This window comes from Colossoma macropomum, unplaced genomic scaffold (genome assembly GCF_904425465.1).
Source record: "Colossoma macropomum unplaced genomic scaffold, Colossoma_macropomum, whole genome shotgun sequence".
NCBI classification, from domain to species: domain Eukaryota; kingdom Metazoa; phylum Chordata; class Actinopteri; order Characiformes; family Serrasalmidae; genus Colossoma; species Colossoma macropomum.
In genome coordinates this window covers 37,761,427-37,781,881 of record NW_023494790.1, presented here as the reverse complement: position 1 = coordinate 37,781,881, position 20,455 = coordinate 37,761,427, and the positions used below count along the sequence as shown (strand labels likewise).

The 20,455-nt window shown below is 42.1% G+C and overlaps 1 protein-coding gene across 2 annotated transcripts in view; it reads right to left on the bottom strand.

The window, feature by feature from the left end:
* Positions 1-20,455, bottom strand: part of taok2b (TAO kinase 2b) — a 44,772-nt gene that overhangs the window by 7,567 nt on the left and 16,750 nt on the right. Inside the window, exons 11-16 of one of the 2 annotated variants that reach the window (XM_036573316.1) lie at positions 18,306-18,473; positions 16,859-17,065; positions 13,673-14,041; positions 11,693-11,821; positions 10,224-10,427; positions 9,124-9,363 (exon numbers count right to left, since the gene is read on the bottom strand). In XM_036573316.1, coding sequence (XP_036429209.1) covers positions 9,124-9,363; positions 10,224-10,427; positions 11,693-11,821; positions 13,673-14,041; positions 16,859-17,065; positions 18,306-18,473 — 1,317 coding nt within the window. Of the gene's footprint in view, positions 1-3,656; positions 9,364-10,223; positions 10,428-11,692; positions 11,822-13,672; positions 14,042-16,858; positions 17,066-18,305; positions 18,474-20,455 lie in introns of those variants that run through there. The other variant, XM_036573315.1, reaches the window with a different exon arrangement.

Here is a 20,455-nt window from a genome sequence, read left to right as displayed (position 1 = left end):
CTTCTATCCGAGCCAGAACACAGTTTTATGTTATGTACTTTTCTGATCCTGCTGCTTAACTTTGCCCAGTCTGGGAACCGCAGTGTCGCCAGCAGAGGGGCACCACACCCTGTGGACACAACTCAGTCCATCCTGGATTTGAACCCTTGACTTTCCAGCTGCTCTCCTGCCACCCCTTCACAGCACCATCTTTTGAGACTGAATCTGACCAGAGCCTGACAAAATATCCAAATCTCACCATGACGTTGAATCTGAAACTGCCCAAAGCCAAACTACATGAAAGTTTCAGGCCTGAAACTGACCCGAGTCCAACAAAATTCTGCCCGAAACTGACCTGAACCGGCCCATCACCCAAGTGCTGAATAAAACCTCCTGTTTCTAATGATAGTGCTGGTTGAGTTACTGCATGGTGACAATAACAGCCATCGTTAGATCATGGATAAATAAAAAATCTAAAATAATAAGATAATTTTAGATCGCTGACCAAGTTTACATTCACTTTACGGTGAATACGGTGCTGTTCTCACTGCGCGATGCTGATAGAGCAGGATAGTCTCTCTAGACCTCTAGAACGTTACATACAACGTACTGAACATAAGACATTTTGGTCAAAATGCATTAAATATAAAGTCCTTTCAGCTGCACTAAATGCAGGTTAAAAACTCTTCAAAGTGGGAGGCAAAATGTGCACCCAAGCCAGTCACATACAGTCGTATGTAAAAGTTTGGGCACCCCTGGGCGAACGCCATGTGGTGTTGAAAATAAGATAACGCATCCTCTACAGAGACACACTTCTGCACAATTTAAATCACAAATGAATAGAAATTGTGCAAACTTTTGCAGCTTTATTTGACCAGTCAGGTTTGGACCAATATTTCATGCTCTAAATGACAACATGACTATGAGCACCTCTGTTTAAATCTAGCTGAGGCCTCTCTTCAAGATGGACATCATTCTGCTCTGTATTTTTCATATCCTCACTGGAAACTGATGCCGAGAGCCAAACATGCGGCTCGACTAGCCCAGGAGTCGGCAACATGCGGCTCTTTTACTGTCCCTGTTGTGGCTCCACAGCTGAATCAGATTTGTAGGTAAAAATAAAATAATCCTCCTTTACAGTAAAGTAAAGCTCTGCTGATCGTTCAACACAGTTTACAGTAAATGGTCTTAAACTCTGGAGTTAATGTAGAACTGCTGATTCACCCTTTAACCCTGAAGATCAGCACAGACTGCTGGTCACCATAGCAACACAGACAGTCTCGCCTAGCTAGTAGCTAACGAAACGGCAAAGAGAGAGATTTAAGACGAACATCGATAATTTGAAGACGGATAAACATATTACGTTTATAATCACTCCAGCTGGTTTCCTGATACGTTTAATCTGCAATGAAAAACTGACAAACACTAAAAAGTCAGAAGGCTAAAGTCAGTTTCTCCCTTCTGGAATTTTTCCGTTCCACCTTAAATGGTGCAGCGGTTATATTCTGGCACCTCAGGCACCATTTAAGGCAGCACTAAGGTGGAATCTGACATCAGCCTCGTAAAAAGTCGAACACTGAGAGACATTTTACAAGAAACTGTTCTACTTTTGAGGAAAAGTTTCCTGCTGGAGATGCGAGAAAATCGGCTACAGCTGAGCTAAAGCTTAAAGCAGAGCAAAGTGAGTCTGTGTTTTTGCTTATATTTTTATCCTGTATTAGTACATCAGCACACACTGAGACAGATTTACAGCCAAGACAGTAAAATGGACATTAAGTGTGGCTCCAAAGGTGGTTTGATTTTTGTTGAAAGGACAAAATGGCTCGTTAACATTTGGGTTGCGACCCCTGGTGTAGCCATTCTGAAGGGCACACATGAGTGTTTCTGTATAGTCCCTAATCCAAGACTAAATATTGCTCTAAAGCTGAAGGCTTTTTCATATGCCTGTTTTAAAAACACATAAAATGAAGGAAAACAGGATAAAACTACAGAATGGGTTAAAAATAAAAGAGAGATGATGATTAAGAACTCATGGAAAAAGAAACTCAAATCCAAACAAACAAAAGACGGTGATTTCAACAAAAAGAAATTTATTTCAATTATGTAAGACAAAAAGAATAAAATTCTTCATACTTACATACAGTAAACATCCATTCATTCACACACAGTGAAGATGAAATGCACATAAAAATGCCGTTCGGGGGGTGCAGGACTGAACAAAAAATACCACAAATATAATCGTTTCTCAAACATAATTCACAGAACGGTCACGCAAACACACAAAAAGAACAGAATGTGTGTAAACATGCACATAATGAACAAAGGTGACGTTTAAAACAAATTACATTCAGCAGTAAATAACCGTCATGCTGCGTTCAAAAATAATGCCTCGTTTCGCTCCCGACCGAATCCGCTTTTTAAGGTGAAGCTGATCTCAAAAGGTGAGAGAATGTCTAAGAATTTCTGTTCATGTGTAAAATTAAGAGAATTAAACAAGAAGGCCACTTTGCAAATGTCAAACTCCCTTAAAAAGAAATACATTTTTTTTTAAATAAAATTAAAAATAAAAAAATTAAACACTTTGGATGAATTGTGATACTTTAAGCAGCTTTTACATGTAAATAAAAGCCATTTTAAAACTTTCTTCAGTCGCTGTTTATATATTTCTAACTTCTCACAGTGCAAGCTAGTTGAAAATCCAGTAATAAAGCTCTTCATTTCTTTGCGGCATCACATTCTTTGGCTGCAGCAACCTTTGGTTTCGCATCACCGCAACCTAGGACTCCTCCAGAGGATTGTCTGAAGACAACAGCCCTGATAGCCTTGATTCTACCTAGAACAGCCAGGCAATGTTGCAAGAACTTAATAGTTTAACACGTTATATAAAACTAAAATACTTAAATTTGATATATGTAGATCTAAAATTTGTTTCTGCTGTTCAGTAGTGAACATGCTTAGCTAAAACCTCTATCTTCATATAAAAAGTACACGACTCCAAATATGTTTACATGGTAAATCATTAAATATACGTCATTGCCAAAAAAGCACAATAACACTATATATATATGAGATTGTCATCTGCTTCACTATTTCACCCATTACTTTCATATTTTTATTACGCCACCCTGCGATCATCAGGCATTAAACCAGCCGAAACGCCCATTCCTAAAGATAGTACAGTAATATGACCGTCTAGTGAGGTCTAAGTCTCTTGAGATGCAAAAGGACTGAACGCCAAAAAAAAGGTAGAACTTGAGCCGTATTACAGAAACATCTTAAGTCTGAAATCGGTTTAGTCTCCATGGCGACTTCAAGTATGGGCTGAATTTCGGACAGTAGCTATTCCAGAATAACAGTTCCTAACTTCATAATCTCATCATCAACTCCAGATAAGAAAACAGCATCTAAACATCTAACCTAACTAGACTAAACCTCCTAAATCCTGTCCTAAAAAATGTCCTTTTAAAGATCTCAGACGCTGCAGACTCGATCTCCACCGCCCCTCTGATCACCTTCGTGTGTTAATGTTGATGATGAAATATTACAGTGACGGTGGTGAATAATGAGGAGGAGTAACGTTGGGAAATGGAGACTGAAACTGGGGAGCGGTGACGCTCTGATAAACAGCAGGGGGCGCTCTCACAGTATTCAAAACCTACAGTTTATCAGACTTTACCTCATCGGTTTTGGCGGCTGTCCAGCTAACTAAAATTTTAACGTTATTTTGATTACGTGTTTACATTTCAGCTGTGTGCGTACGGTTGGTTGCTAGGTAACAGACATGACAGTTGATTGTCGACTTCAATCAACTAGTTTAGGATTTACTAACGTGAGATAAGATGCTGTAAGATAAGATTCCTAAATTAAGATTCGTTTCTGTAATGCGAATTCGTGAAAAATCTTATCTTGACCCGTCAGATCTTAAGACAAATAGATAGGTGTTTTCTGTAATACAGCTCCTGGACTACGAGCACTGATTTAAAGGGAAACCTGACTGTTAAGACTTGTATGCCTTAAAATGGTGTACAAGTCCAATCCTATTAAATACTAATAAATAATTAATCAATAAAATGGAGTACTAATAAACTAAACTCTCTTTTATCTTTAGCTCAGCTCAATTACTCATTAACTGTGTACTAACTGCCGCTTATTAAACTGTTAACGAGCTGATAAGGGCGTTTACTGATATAAAAACGTAACATCAGAACTAACAACCCATTAATTATCTGTTAATTAATCTGGTGATTTAATGTAATTAACTGGCACTTTGTTTCCTTCCCAGTTAAGTGATTATTCTCGTTACTATACTGTGAACTCTACAATTAAGGCTTGACACGTTACAGACATCTTAATTTCTCTCTATTCGTTTAAGTGTCCTTAAACGGACAATATGCGTACATCATCAATTAACATTTAGTCTGTTAAGTCCTTAACACAAAAGTACTTTAGTTCTCATGTTATTTGAGTAAACATAGTTCGCTCATTAACAGTTCAGTAAGCAGCAGTTAGTACAGTTGTTGAGTAATTAAGCTGTGAAATAAGGACAATCTAAACTATCAGTTAACAGTGTACTCACTAAGTACTGAGTACTTAATCAGTAACTTATGCTTAATGAGTAGTTAATTAATATATAAATAATGAGTATTTCATTACTTAATATATATTTATCATTTAATTAATGTAAAGTGTTGCCACTCCAGGAAAACGATGCGCTCTAGCTAAAGTTGGAAAGGCTTAATGATATATTTCAGTTAAATGAGATATTCAGCTTGTTTCTCGCTCAACAGAGCACAATCGTTTGATGCTGCAACAAAAACGTCAACTCACTAGTAGAGATTATTACTATTTTAAGAAATTTACCAAGTATTTTGCTCAGTTTATCCAACATATTTTTAAAGCATTGGACATGTAGGCCACACAGACGTGTCTTAACAGTCAGTGTTCCCTTTAAGATCAGGCTAACCAGTAATTCAACTTCATTTTTGGCTCCTATATTTCTGGGAATTTGAAGTCTTGCCACTAAACACTGGATCATTTTATTAGCAAAGTGTCTGAACGTCGATGGCCTTCGGTTGAAACTCGTTTCTTTCTGAAAAGACTGCAGCTTATTCCCCACTTCCAAAGAAAAGCCACACAGATGTCTTCAGGTCAAGTCTTTTTCTAGGTGGAAACTATTGCACTTCAATACAAACTACATCTGTAGTGTTTCAGGGGCTGCATAGTGTGAACAGCTGGATAATACAGTACAGTTTTCCCAGTGGGCGCTGCAGAAAAACTGGTTGGTTAACCAGCAAACGCAGTGATGGCTTCTGTTTCAGGCGTACGGCAACCTTCTCAGACGGCCTTTTTGAAATGAGCCCTGCTTCTCTGAATCGTAAGACTTCCTCAAAACACACACAAACACAAAATGGAGAAAGAAAAACCAAACAGAACAAAAGATTGCACAAACATGGTCATGAAACAACAACCATAAGACATTACTCTTATTAATTAAGAAAACAAACAAAAAAAACAAACAAAAAAAAAAAACAATTCAATGGCAAAAATAATAAAACTTTTACAAAAAGCACATCTTGACTAATACTTCATATTCACTGGAGGAAAAACAGTGAATATGCGAGTTTGGACAGAAAATAGGTGAATAAAGTGGAGTGGAGATTCAGTCAGGGTGTGCCACGCTTTGTGTTTTGGGACTGGGATGGGAAGAGGGAGTGGTCCCAAGGAGTGGATTTGGGAGGAGAAAAAGAAGAAAAAAAAGAATGTAGGAAAAGATGAATGGATGAAATGGATGGAAATGAAAGTGCACACCCACACGGACAACACGCACTCTGGCAACTTCTTTCTTTCACAGTACAGGTGGCAGAAACATATGATAGACTTTCACAATACGTGATGTGTATCTCGATAAGTAGCTTTTCTGAGGTCTGATCAGGTGAAAAAGACCATCGCATTTAAAACACGCTGTCAAAAACACGCAGACTGCGTCTCCCAACGACGGGGCAGAGCCGTCGGTGCTATTCGGACAGGACTGGCTTTTCATGATGGGGGTAAAGCAGTTTCTACCAGCCTTTCTCCACATGTCATTTTTAAGTACTGTGACCTCTGAACTCCAGGAGCTTTCACCTACACTCTTAAAAAGATGGTTCTTCAAGGGTTCTTCAGTACAGAAAATGGTTCTATATAGAACCTTGAACACTCATAGACCCTTTGCATGATTAAACAGTTCTTTGCATCTTGAAAGAGTTCCTCAGTTTGATGAAAATGTGCATGAATGTGCTATAGATGGTCTACAAAGGGATCTACATAGCACCAAAAAGGGTTCTTCTATTGTTACAAGCTTGACATCGTAAATAGAAGAGCCCTTTTTGGGGCTACATAGAACAATTCCATAAAGGTTCTTCACAGAACCATCTACAGCACATTATTCGAGTGTTCATGGTTCTATAAAGAACTATTTTCCTTACAAAAGAACCCTTGAAGAACCATCTTTTTTTTAAGAGTGTAACAGTAGGAAAACCCTTTTTGGTGCTACACACAATCCTTTTCAAAAAGGTTCTATATAGAACCATCTACAGCACATTCTCCATCAATGTGAACTCTTTTCACAATGCAAAGAACCCTTTAATCATGCAAACGGTTATTTAAGTGTTCATGGTTCTATATAGAACCAGTTTAAGAGTGTACTACAAAACAGACCGTTGAAAAAATAACCCATATTATATTAATCCCATGCAATAAAACCATCTGCTGAAATAACCCCAGGTTACATTAATTCTGTTTATCAGTAAATATTTCATCACTTCCTGTTTTTACAGTTTTTCTGAAGTAAGGAGGCACTTAGAGAAGCACTGACGTGTATTCTCTGTTACCCAAATCAAGCCAATAAATATTGTTCTACCTAAAAGTGTATGAACCAGAATATTAAAACATAAGAGTAAAGCATTTGATCTCACACAGTGATGCTGACTGACCGCTGTAACTTACCAAGCTAAAGATGACGCTAATGACACATTACAGTCACTTAAGGCAGGTAGGCAGATGGTTACAGGTAATGAAATTATGACGATTAAATGTTTAGACATGTTTTCTACTTGTTTTCTACTTGTAAGAAGCTGGAAGTATTACATATGAGACTTTTTTGGTGTGCATAATACCATAACACCATGCATAGATCGAGTAATCCCATCTCTGTGATTTATACCAAGTCTTCTTATCCAGTCCTAATTGGTCATCAACATTACGGACACCATGTGCTTACAGTACTTTACCCAACCATGTAAAACTAATCCCGTCCAAATAATACTTTACACAGCGGCACCCTTTGGGAGCCTTATCAAAACCTCTTTTAAATGGAACACGCAGTTGTCCAGGTACCCAAGATATCGTCAGAAAAGCTAATCGCAATGACAATATCATCGTCATATCGCCCACCTGTTTCACGCTCTCCGCATCACTCTGACTGGTTTCCGTCTATCTCCATGGCACTATCTTCCCCCTCAAGCTTCTCCCTGAAGCTGTCCTCCTCAGCCCACTCTCCCACCTCCCGTCCTCCCTGTACACCCTCACCCTCTCCTCTCTCCTCCGCCGCTCCCTCTCTCTCCTCTCCCGCATCCTCCGCCTCTGCTCCCTCACCGCTTGAGGCAGGAGCCGGGGCAGCTTGCTTGGCTTCTCCTCACGCAAGAGCCCGAAAGCCCTCAGCTTGGTCAGATAACGTGGAGGAAGCTCTTTCAGCACTCGGCTAGCTAGGCTAAGCACCACCGAGTTGGCCAAATCAGCCAAAACCCCTATGGGACGGCGGACGAACCGCCGGGCCCAGAGCAGGCACCGGGCCAGCAGGGCGGCGCCCAAGCTCTGGGCTTGAAACTCGGCCGGGAGGCTCTTGATGGGCACCGGGATCTTGGAGCGTCTGCCGCCCCAGTTGCGCCCAGCTTTGGGGAACATATCGTAGAGGCTGCGCTCGGCCAGGCCACCCAGCAGCGACTGGCACAGGGTGAAGAGGGGCTTGGGCAGGCGGAAGAGCAGCCGTACCCACAGGCGCCGGAGCTTGCGCGGGGCATCTTGGAGGAACACGCGGGCCGGCCGCACCACCAACACCACTACCAGGTAGAGGGAGAGGAACAGCGAAGGGGAACTGAGGAAGAAGGCTGAGATCAGGGCCACTGGGACGTAATAGAGACCCAGGCTGAGCGACAGGCCCAGGCTGAACAGCCCTGAAGCCCAGAGTGTGAGTGATAAGTATGTGGTTAAAGAGAGGGAACAGAGGGAACGCAGGAAGAGGTAAGAGAAGAAGAGGGCCAAGAAGGCAAGTTCGGCTGAGAGGAGGACTGAAGCGAGGGAAGGAAGTGGCGGGGAGCGGCGGAGGGAGAGGAGAAAGACAGAAAGGGCGAGGAGAGTAGGCACGGACGGCTGAGCCGCCGCAGAGAGCGAGAGGACAAGGCAGATGGCGTGGGAGAAAAGAGAAGGGAGGGAAGGCTGAGAAGAGGATGGCGAGGGCACAGGGAGAATGGGAGGGGGCTCGAGTTCCTCTAGAGTGTCGGGGAAGTAAAATTCAGACAGCTCGTCCACTTCCCGTTCACGCACGTGAGGCCGGTGCTCAAGAGAGGGGGCGGAGATCAGCTCTGACGGACAGCCGTCTGCCACGCCCCTGCCCTCTTCCCTCTCCTCCTCGGTCTCCATCTCTGTCTCGCTACCTGAATCGTCCTCATCGTCCCACCGTAGCCCACGTAGCTGCCTCTGATCGTCTTCGCCTTCTTTACTTTCGTCCTCCTGCCATTCTTTGCCGCTTACCTTCTCGCTCAGTTCGTCTACGTTTTCCTCTTTGGCGATTTCTAGCATTTCTCCCTCATCCTCTTTCTCCCTGCCCTCGTCAGTTAACACCTGTACATGGCTTCCTTCATCTTCTCTACTCACAGCATCGCTCCCTTCACTCAAGCTGCTTTTCTGACTTCCGTCAACTTCGTCACCCCTGTCTTCCGCCATGGACTCTTCCACAGATAGAGCGGACTCTCCATACATCACTCTTTCATCCCCGTCCCACCCACTCTCATCCACCACCACCTCCTCCTCCGCCTCTTCCCGTAGAGGCCCCGCCCCCACACCATCAGGTCCCTCCCCTGCAGGCTCTGTGCCGTCAGTCTCACTCACTCTCAGGCTCTTGGGCTGCTGGCGGACCTCCATGGCGTGCTTCTGGCGGAGCTCCTGCTCGCGCCGCTTGTTGTACTCCATCTGGTTGGTGAGCTCGCTCTGGTGCTGTGTGCGGATCAGGTCAGCGCGAGTGCGCTGCACGAGGCCCAGCTGCCGGAACTCCAGCTCCTGCGTGGACTCGTGGTGCCGCAGCAGCATGGCACACTCCAGGTCCTTCAGCGTCTGCTTCTTGTTCAGTTCCTGGTGGGAGGGAAGGCAGAAAGAAAAGGTAACAAGTTATTCCCACGACAATTACTGGGACGAATTAAAACAACAAAGACTAATCGTCTCATCAGATATACAAAGAATGATGATGGGTCGAATAGTTAAAACAAGCCTGAAATATTTCATTGATTCAATGGTTTTTAGCAACATTTAGAAAATTTAAGTCACCAAATTTTAATTATTGCAACACAGAAAATTATTAAAATATATATATTGTATTTTGCAATTTTATTTTAGCACAGCAACACAATTACAGCAATTCAGATTTCATTTTACTCGTGCCACATTTTGTTGTTTTGGTTCACATTCTTACAGTTCACTTTAATGTTTCCCTTGTAAAGAGATGCAACAGTTAAAAGTAATACAAATTCATTTCTTTCTGATTAAAAAAAATGAAAAAATGATAAATATCGTAACAAGAAACAAGTATGTGGACACACTGCAGTACTGAGAATTCCAGAAAAAAATAAATGCCAAAAACTTTAAAACAGAAAGATGTGCTCCTCAAACTTTTTGCAGCAAGCAGAAAGAAACATTAGAGCAATGATATACCAGGTCAGATGGCTAAAACACAGATATGGACTTCCCGAATGGAAATAAACAGTTCACTAGTGTGAATTTTGGTGTAGAACAGAATCCCTTAACTCACAGTCCGGGAGGGCAACACAATTTCAAAAGGTGACCAACTGTTCTTGAAAAATTTAAGCCCCGGGGTCCAGCTAATAACTGCCTTCAAGAGCTCCTGCTTAGCTGAGTCAGGTTTGTTAGATTTGGGATGGAGATGAAACCTGCAGGAAGGTTGAGAGGAACGTGTGCACTGTGTTTCCAGGTTTTACCTCTCTAAGCAAGTCTTGCTCCAGGTTGTGTCGGGCCAGCAGCATCTTCCTCTTGTACTGGCGGCACTGCAGCTCGTAGTACTGCCTCTGGCGCCTCAGCAGTCCTGCCTCCTCCTCTGCCTGGATCTGCTGCAGACACTCCTTCTGCTGCACCAGCCACTCCTGTTTCTCCCGTTTCGGCGTGGACTGGTTTTCATTCAGCTCCTGTGTGAAAGGGGGAATTTTAACGTGGCACTGTCTGTGTTTACATGCAAAGATTTTCTTCAACCTGACTGAATAGATTCCGATTATAGATTCAGACTGAGGTGTTTATTCTCACTCTACTCAACAATCTGATTAAAATCTCCATTTACATGCTCACCACAAGTAATCAGATCCATAGTTACACACCTGCTTAGAGAACCACTTAGTGTAGACGTTACCATGACAACCAGCAACACATGAGTCCAGTCAGAGTGAGATGAGCAGCAGTGAGCAGTGCTTGTGTTTTTAAGTGCTTTAAAATGATGTCAGACTCAGGAAAACATCCTTCATGCTGAACGGTATAAACTTTCACTATGACGCGACACAAATGATCAGAACGTACTTAAACTTTCTGATAGGGAATGTAATCAGATACAGGCGATTACACTGATATTATTCTTCTATTTAACAGATTATTTACAGGATTACCCACCTCGTTTAATCAGATAGACATTGCATTTAGAATGGCCTCAATCGGACTAGACTATTCCGACTGAGATGTACACACGGACAACTTGTATTCTGATATTATACTAGCTACATTATTAACAGATTATTAGGCTAAATGTAAACGTGGCTACTGCTGGGAGGAATAAACTAAATGGGGCACCTCCAAAACAGACTGATAACGTTGAGTACTTTATACTAACATACACCGATCAGGCATAACATTCTGACCACCTCCTTGTTTCTACGCTCATTGTCCATTTTATCAGCTCCACTTACTATATAGGTGCACTTTGTAGTTCTACAGTTACAGACTGTAGTCCATCTGTTTCTCTGCATACTTTGTTGGCCCCCTTTTACTCTGTTCTTCAGTGGTCAGGACCCCCATGGACCCTCACAGAGCAGGTACTATTTGGGTGGTGGGTCATTCTCAGCACTGCAGTAACACTGACGTGGTGGACAATGAGTGTAGAAACAAGGAGGTGGTCATAATGTTATGCCTGATTGGTGTATACACATTGGTATACACATATTAACATTTCTTTTGTTCTGTCAGAGTTGTGTTCACGCCCTGCATGTGGACACATCACATTTCTATCATTTCTGTCAATCTAAAATGACCAGCATCACACTTTACATTGGTTCACTAAGGTCAGTCAGCACTCTAAACAGGTACCAGCAACAGTAAACAGCTTAAACAGAAGACATGATACAGCTCATACATTTAGAAGAGAGCTTAAGGTACAATAAGTAAGAGAAGTGGTTTATAAGATGAATACCTCCTTCAGCTGCTCTTTGCGCTGCCTATACTGACGCTTCTGAGAGTCCAGCAGGGTGGTGAGCTCCTTCTTCTGCTGGGTCAGGATGTGCTGCTGGAACTTCTTCTCCTCTGTTGAAGAACCCTTAGTCTAGAGTTGGTGAGAGAGTAAAAACTGAACAATTGTAGAAAAAGAAAGACCTCAAGATGAGGGAACTAGTTTTTGTGTTCATGTAAGTCTAAGTGACAGACGAAAACGGGTATTATGATAATTTGCTGAGATAAAAGTACATTTTTGGATTTTCTTTTTAATTATATTAGGTAATAAAGTTCTACACCATGTGTGTCGGGCTCCAGTTCTCATGGGCCACAGCACTGCAGACGGCAGCGTCCTGCCTTATTAAATAAGCCTAAAAAAAACAGTCCCGCGCAGACCTCCAACTCAAAATGCTAAACCTGTGATCTACTGCAGTCCCTAATTTTAGCAACCTGTGGTTCAATTCATGAAGGCGATTAGCTGATGAGTTAGCTGACTGTTTTTCAGTCCCGCTCCCGCCCGCGCAGTTCTGTCAAGGTGAACTGACATCCAATATCTGACATAGTCTTTTCACAAATACATGATGCTCAGGCTCACTGTGAGGCAACTTCACCAACACCATTTATTCCCTGTAACCACAAAGCAAGAATTAAACCACAGAGCGGTTATTTTTGGTGTTTTGCTGGGCAGCTGTGGCCGTCAGGCTGAAGGCTCCGTCGTCTCTGTGAGCTACAAGGAATTTACATGTAGTTCACTTGATCGACAGCTTTGCAGCCCTTTAGAATGACTTCATTCATTTTAATTGTTTTACTGTTATAATGTGTGTGTGTGTGTGTGTGTGTGTGTGTGTGGGTGTGTGTGTGTGTGTGTATATACACATACATACATACATACATACATACATACATATATATACACACACACACACACACACATACACACATATACACATATGACTTAGTGATTATTCCGCTTTATTTCGGGCAGGGGTCTCAACCCAAATGTTAAGAAGAGCCATTTTGTCCTTTCAACAAAAATCAATCCATCTTGGGAGCCACAACATTTTGTGTCCATTTTACCATCATGGTTGTAAATATATGTCTCAGTAGTTTAGGCTAAAAAATATAATATAAACGAAAACGCAGACTTACTTTGCTCTACTTTAACATTTAGTTCAGCTATAGCCGCCTTTCTCGCATCTCAGTCAGGAAACATTTCCGCAAAAGTAGAGTTCTTGTAAAATGTCTCAACGTTCGACTTTTTACAAGGCTGAAGTTTCTCATTCACCAGTTTCTTGTTTGAATTCTCCCCTTCCACCTTGAAAGGAGGTGGAATGAGACAATCTGAACAAGAAGCCGGCGAATGAGAAACTTCAGCCTTGTGAATTTTTAGTGTTTGTCAGTTTCTCTTTGCAGAAAAAAGCAATTTAGTCCATTTGTCTCCAAATTATCGAGGTTCGTCTTAAATCTCTCTCTTTGCCATTTCGTTAGCTACTAGCTAGACGAGACTTGTCTGCGCTGCTATGGTGACCAGCACTCTGCCCTGATCTTCAGGGTTAAAGGGTGAATTAGCAGTTCTATATTAACTCCAGAGTTTAAGACCATTTATTGTTAAAACGATCAGCAGAGCTTTATTTTACTGCGAAATAGGACTATTATTTAATCTAGTTCTGCTGTGGAGCCGCATATTGCCGACCCCTGATTTAGGGTATTAATTAATTTCAGGGTTTCTCTTCATGCATGCTTCGGGCCGCTCCCGCCTGCAATCGGCTGGCTTCCCTGCGCAACACAATGAAAATTAGTCCCGGGTCCTGTGGGAATCCGCGGGAGCGCAGACCTCCATCTTGAATTTTATAACTGATTTTGATAACTGCTGCCAAATCTCTATCACTGTCATCACTAACCCTGGATAATCTCCTCCCTCCACATCGCTCCCTCTGTCCCTCCCTCCCCTCTGCTTCCTCACCTCTTTCTCCAGCACAGCCTGGTGCTTCTTTCCAAGCTTGTCGCTCTCGCTGGCGAAGTTGTTCCTCTGCGTCTCCAGCTCCTTGTCCAGCCGCAGCTGGTGTTCATCCATCTCGGCCTTCAGCTTGTTCTCCAGCGCCATCAGCTGCTTCTGGTGCTGCCGCCTCATGCGCTTGTAGCCAGACATCTGCTCCCGCAGCGCCGAACCCTGCTCGTGCTCCTGGATCTGACGCGTCACCAGCGAGGCCGTCCGGATGGTGGCAAAGTGATCTCTGCCGCGGCGCCGGCGGCCGCCACCTCCACCAGACGGGCCTTGCTGCTGAGAGTCGACCTCCGGCTGGTAAGGGTCATCGTAGATGTTGTCATGGCTCTGGACAACAGAAAAAGAAACAGGACAGGCCTGAGCCAAACGATAGCAGTATCAGAATAGACTGCGTCTAATGTGAGCAACTTTAAGACGCCCAAAAGGAGAGCATATACGTCTTATAATGTGGTTTCATCAAGGTTGTGCAAAACTAAAAGAAAATTCCTAAATCCCAGCCTGATTTCAGCAGGTTACAGAACAACAGCCTGTAGGCCAATTTAACACGGTAAAAATCGATTTATAGGCTGTTAAGTGTGATTTTACCAAATCATACCAAAGAAAATTAGCACAAAGTTTGCTTAGAACAGCAACAGGTCTATGTTCACTGGTTTAAGCAGGCCTGTGTACACAAATAAAAATGATGCTTCTTCAAGGGTTCTTTAGTAAAGAATTGGTTCTATATAGAACCATGAACACTCAAAGAACCCTTTGCATGCAAAAATGGTTCTCTACATGGTGAAATAGTTCTTCAGATTGATGGAGAATGTGCTATAGATGGATCTATACAGAAGCTTTTTGAAAGGGTTCTATATAGCACCCAAAAGGGTTCATCTATTGTTACAAGCTTGACATCATAACAATAAAAAAAATCCTTTTCAGAAAATGGGTTACATATAGAACCTTTTCAAAAACATTTCATATGGCACCAAAAAGGGTTCTTCATGTTGATGGAGAATGTGCTATAGATGGCTCTATAAAGAATCTTTTTTAAAGGGTTCTACATAGCACCCAAAAGGGTTCTTCTATTGTTACAAGCTTGACATCATAACAATAAAAGAACCCTTTTGGGTGCTACATAGAACCCTTTTCAAAAAGATTCTATACATAACCCTTTTTAAAAAGGTTCTATATAGAACCATCAACAGCCCATGCTCCATCAATCTGAAGGATGACTTCATGATGGACAGACCCATTTTCTTTACTAAGGAACCCTTGAAGAACCATCATTTTTGAGTGTGTAGTGTTATATTACCTGCCATGCTGATACGGGTTACTGAAAAAAAAAAAAGGGATGTAAATCTTAACGGTGGCCTCTCAGCAGTATTTCTACCACCGTTCTTTAACGCACACTGGAAACGAGCTCAGACGAGCTTGTTTATTTCTTTTTTTAGTAAAAGGGCTCTTGCCTTCCACCACGCACTACATTCCCCTGTATACTGTTATCAATCGGCTGTGGCTAGTGGGCACACTCAGACAAAGGTGAACTGCACAGTCTCTCAAGCCTAGAACAGGAGAGGAGTGAAAATTGCAGAGTAAAGCGATGCCAGTCACAGGAATGTGTTTTTTTTGTACACAATGTACAAAGTCGTGTTTTCTCTGCTCTAACACACCTAATTCAACTCGTCTGGCAGTTACGCAACCCTTGAAGAGCTGAGTCGTGTGTGTTGGAGCACTGTATACTGCACGCTGAGGGTATTTCACACAAAGCTGTGAAATCTAACACGCAGTCCCCTTCTCCCATATGGAACTCACAGCATGAACAGTTAAAGGGCTTATAGTCAACATTTTTCTATCTAAATTCATTTTATCCCCCTCCACTTTAGTCCGCTCAAAATGTATGTTCGGTTTTATGCAGCATAAACAGCAGCGATTCTTTAACATCTTCCAGCTTCTCTTTATCCTCTAGCATTTAGTCTGATATACACTACATGGACAAAAGTATTGGGACACCCCTCCTAATTATTGAGTTCAGGTGTTTCAGCCACACCCATTGCAAACAGGTGGATAAAATTAAGTACATAGCCTTGCAGTCTCAATAGACAAACACTGGCAGTAGAATGGGTCACACTGATGAGCTCAGTGACTTTAAACATGGCACTGTCATAGGACGCCTCTGTCACAAGCCAGTTTGTGAAACTGCTAGAGCTGCCCCTAGACTTCTCTATCTGTCAGTCTGATGGACGAGTCTGGGTTTGGGGGATGCCAGGAGAACGTTACCTGCCTGGCTGCACTGTGCCAGCTGTAGAGTTTGGTGGAGGAGGGATGATGATATGGGGCTGTTTTTCAGGGGTTGGTCTAGAACCCTTAGTTCCAGTGAAGGGAAATTTTGGACAATTGTACGCTTCCAACTTTGTGGGAACAGTTTGGGGAAGAACCTTTTCTGTTCCAGCATGACTGAGCCCCAGTGAACAAAGCAGCTCCATAAAGGCCTGACTGGGTGAGTTTGGTGAACTTAACTGGCCCTCACAGAGCCCTGACCTCAACCCCATCACACACCTTTGGGATGAACTGGAACGGAGATTGTGAGCCAGGCCCTCTCGTCCAACATCAGTGTCTGACCTCACAAATGCTCTTCTGGATGAACGAGCAAAAATTCCCACAGACACTCCAAAATTTGTTGAAAGCTTCTCAGAAGAGTGGAAGCTGTTATAGTAATGCCTATGGGTTTAGAATGGGATTTATAAAAGCTTCTGTAGGTGTCCCAATACTTTTGTCCATATAGTGTATGTAAATGACCAGACAGCCTGTTTTGGATTCATTAACACATGATGAACCCAAAATGCGGTGTTACCACAGCATAGTTTACATATACAGTGGGGTCCAAATGTCTGAAACCACAGTGAAATTCTGAGATTTCCTTTTTCATTTAATTCTGGAAATAACTTTTTTTTAGGATTGAGAAATTTGAAACAAAAAGTAGTCATGCGAAGTAAAACAAAGAAGAATTATTTAACAGAAGCATTTTCACTAGCGATCACAGACTTTTGGACCCAACTACATGGACTTAGAGGGTCAAACTGGACAGTTTTTAAAACTTGTTCATGTTTACAACGACACGTCCAGTAACATTTTTCTCTCTCTTTGACACCTTAGGATACTGACCAGGGGTTTGTGCAGTACGGAGCTGTTGGAGGTGACCGTGTGTTCGCCCTCCTGCATCATGGCCATCTCCCCGCTGTCGTCCGAGCCGTCGGCCAGGCTATTCACAGAGGAGCTCTGGGAGCTGGCGCTGATGGACATGGAGGGCAGAGAATGGGAGCTTTCCATGCTGTTCACCGTCCCCGTCCGCAGCATGTACTGCTCCACGTCCTGCGGGTCAAGAGTTAAACAAACAGGGGAATTAATGAAGCCCAACATCACCCACTAAGCAAACCAGGTGGACCATAATAGTGTGAAATAAAAATGCATTTACAAGTGATCACTTCTGTGGCTCTGAGAGACGTTACATCTGGGCATAAGCACCCAGTTTACAGCCATTTCAACAAATGTGGCAGCACAAAGTGTCAGTTATACTAACAAGAATGTCAAGTAGCCAATCAAGTGCAGGACGGTGCAAAAAATAAGAGCGTCAAGTACTAAATGTTATAAACATCAGCTCAACAATGGGTAAGAAGTACGCTCAACATCATATGGCTGAGTGTATAATTACAACAACTGTTTACGACAAACTACAAGAACATTAATGGCAAACTCTTTAAATTAGTCACTATGCATGAATCATTCTGTCAAGGTGAGCGCTCTGGAGTACCGATTATTATGACTATTAATTGATTGTTTTAAAAAGATGAGTTGTGAAAACAATAAATGAGCACATTCATCAGGTGATTTCTTACTGTAATAGAGACAATCTATTTTCACAGCCTTAACTTGGTCTACTAAATCAACTACTGCAATCATTTTCTATTATCCGGATTCCTGCAGTTATCTGATTATTCAAGTGGTCATGTAAACAGCACACTCTGATTTCTTAGATCGGAGTAAGGTCTAGAAATCTGATTAAGAAATCTGATTAAGAAATCTGATAAAGAGGCTGTATTTTAGCTCAGTAATCAGTGCACGTAAACTCCTACTCTGATTTCCTTTGGATTTCTCAGTCTGTGCATGCTTGACGGGGCATGAAGTTTGAGTTTTACGTTATGTTTACGTCACTGCTGTGGTTGGTTGTAAAGCAGAAATCCGATTACTGTCTGACTCATGTAGACCCGGAGTCTCCCCATTATCTGATTAACCAAAGTGCATGTAACACTGATTTTCTGCAGTTATCGGATTATTACATGCATGTAAACGCACTCATCGAGTTAGTCAAAGAGAGTAATCATAACTTTATTATGATTTAGTGCAGAGCAGCTCAATTGTATTCACATTGTTTTCTATCTGTTCCAACAAATTAAACCAAACTAACCATTTTAATACGTACCATGTATAAAGAAAACGTCTTCAAATATTGTAAAACTCTTCTGTGTGAGACCTGCACCATCAACAATCATTTAAAACTACGGAGAAAAATCGCTGGTTATTGGAGGTCGTTCTCCTCAATAGTCCCGCCTACCTCCTCCTCCTCTGCGCCCTCGGCGGCAGGGCCATTGTGCGTTTCCTGGAAGAGGATCTTCTTCATTTTGCGGTACTGAAGGTTGTCCAGCTCTCGCACGGCATCTTTAGTGCGCGCGATCAGATCCATCACCACGGTCAGCGGACGCTCCCGACACAGGAAATGATGCTAGAAGACGAGAGGGATAGAGAGAGGGAGCACATTCAGAATAACAGCAGAAAGGATACTCCACTCAGAACCTCTACAGAAATCTGCTTCAAGGCCAGAACAGAACACAGCCCTAAGAAATCCGTTTTAGGTGGGATGAGGCTTTTATAACTCTGAACACAAAAATGATTCATCAAGTACTTTCAAAAACATTGGGTACAAAGATATAACGATAAAGTTTTGCTTAAACCTGTACTCTATCCACTGCATCTGTAGCACACAGCTGATTACTCATAGAACCCATCGATATATTGTCCTGCTCACAGTATCGCTGTATGATTGGTATTATTTGCAAAAATAAAGCAGATTAAACTGGTATATACAGCCTGAACTGGTAAATCTGAACACAGAAGATGATTAAAAGAACAGAAACACATAAAACTTATCAAACCTCACCTTTAGCATTCGCATGTTACAACAGAAACATTTAAGAAAACTGACAAAAAATAAAATTAAGACAGAAATTAAGTGTAAATAAAAAAAAGGACTATTAGCCAAGACTAATAGACAGACTATTACTTTAAGACAACAAAGAAGCCGAATCAGGCTTTCTGCAAATGCTTACAATCTCTTACAGCTCAGTTGGTGGAAGTTTACTTTCTTATGTAGCATCTGGGATAGCATTATATCCAATATTAAAACTCAAACTCAACAGGTGTTTTTAAATTCATATTTCTTTAGGCTCATTTTCAACCAAGGTTTATAACTGAGCTTTTATATTCATATACAGCATGTTTTTATCTTTCTAACATTTTACTCACATCCCTACAACACTGGGATTTGGTAAGATAAAAAATAAATATTATTAAGATCAATATTAATTTGGTGATTATTATCATCTTAAACGGCACTTCTTTTCTACAGAAGAATAATTTCGTAATTTCTTCTTAAATGTCTCAAACCCAAAAACGTTTAAACGGCCTCTTGTATTTCTCTATACATGCTCTATAGAGATGGTGGAGACCTGCCAGTGGTCTCATTAATATTCACACTGCCCACTGGGCCCACTGCCCCTTCATACATTGTGAATGGTGCATTTCCAGCACCGTAGCTGAAGCGCTACTGATGCCACATCTAACGGGAACAACAATCATAAAAGAAGAAGGAACAACTGAAAGGTGGAAGTAACCAAACAAGCTTTAAAGTAAGAGACCATATATGTTAATTCTCACAAGAAACGGCAAATATTGGATTATATGACCAAAACATGCATAGGTTGTATGCTCGAACTGGATGGATGAATGAAAAGAAAGAAAGAAAAATAAACATGCGATACCCTGCTTGATAAATAAAGTAAGTGCAAACAGAATAAAGTCAGACACTGATCAGCCGTATCATCAAAACCACCTCCTTGTTTCTACGCTCATTGTCCATTTTATCAGCTCCACTTACTATATAGGTGCACTTTGTAGTTCTACAGTTACAGACTGTAGTCCATCTGTTTCTCTGATACTTTGTTAGCCCCCTTTTACCCTGTTCTTCAGTGGTCAGGATCCCCCATGGACCCTCACAGAGCAGGTACTATTTGGGTGGTGGATCATTCTCAGCACTGCAGTAACACTGACGTGGTGGTGGTGTGTTAGTGTGTGTTGTGCTGGTACGAGTGGATCAGACACAGCAGTGCTGCTGGAGTTTTTAAACACTGTGTCCACTCACTGTCCACTCTATTAGACACTCCTACCTTGTCAGTCCACCTTGTAGATGTAAAGTCAGAGACGATAGCTCATCTGCTGCTGCACAGTTTGTGTTGGTCATCCTCTAGTCCTTCATCAGTGGTCACAGGACGCTGCCCACAGGATATTTTTGGTTCTCAGTCCAGCAGCAACACTGAGGAGTTTAAAAACTCCAGCAGCACTGCTGTGTCTGATCCACTCAGACCAGCGCAACACACACTAACACACCACCACCACGTCAGTGTTACTGCAGTGCTGAGAATGACCCAC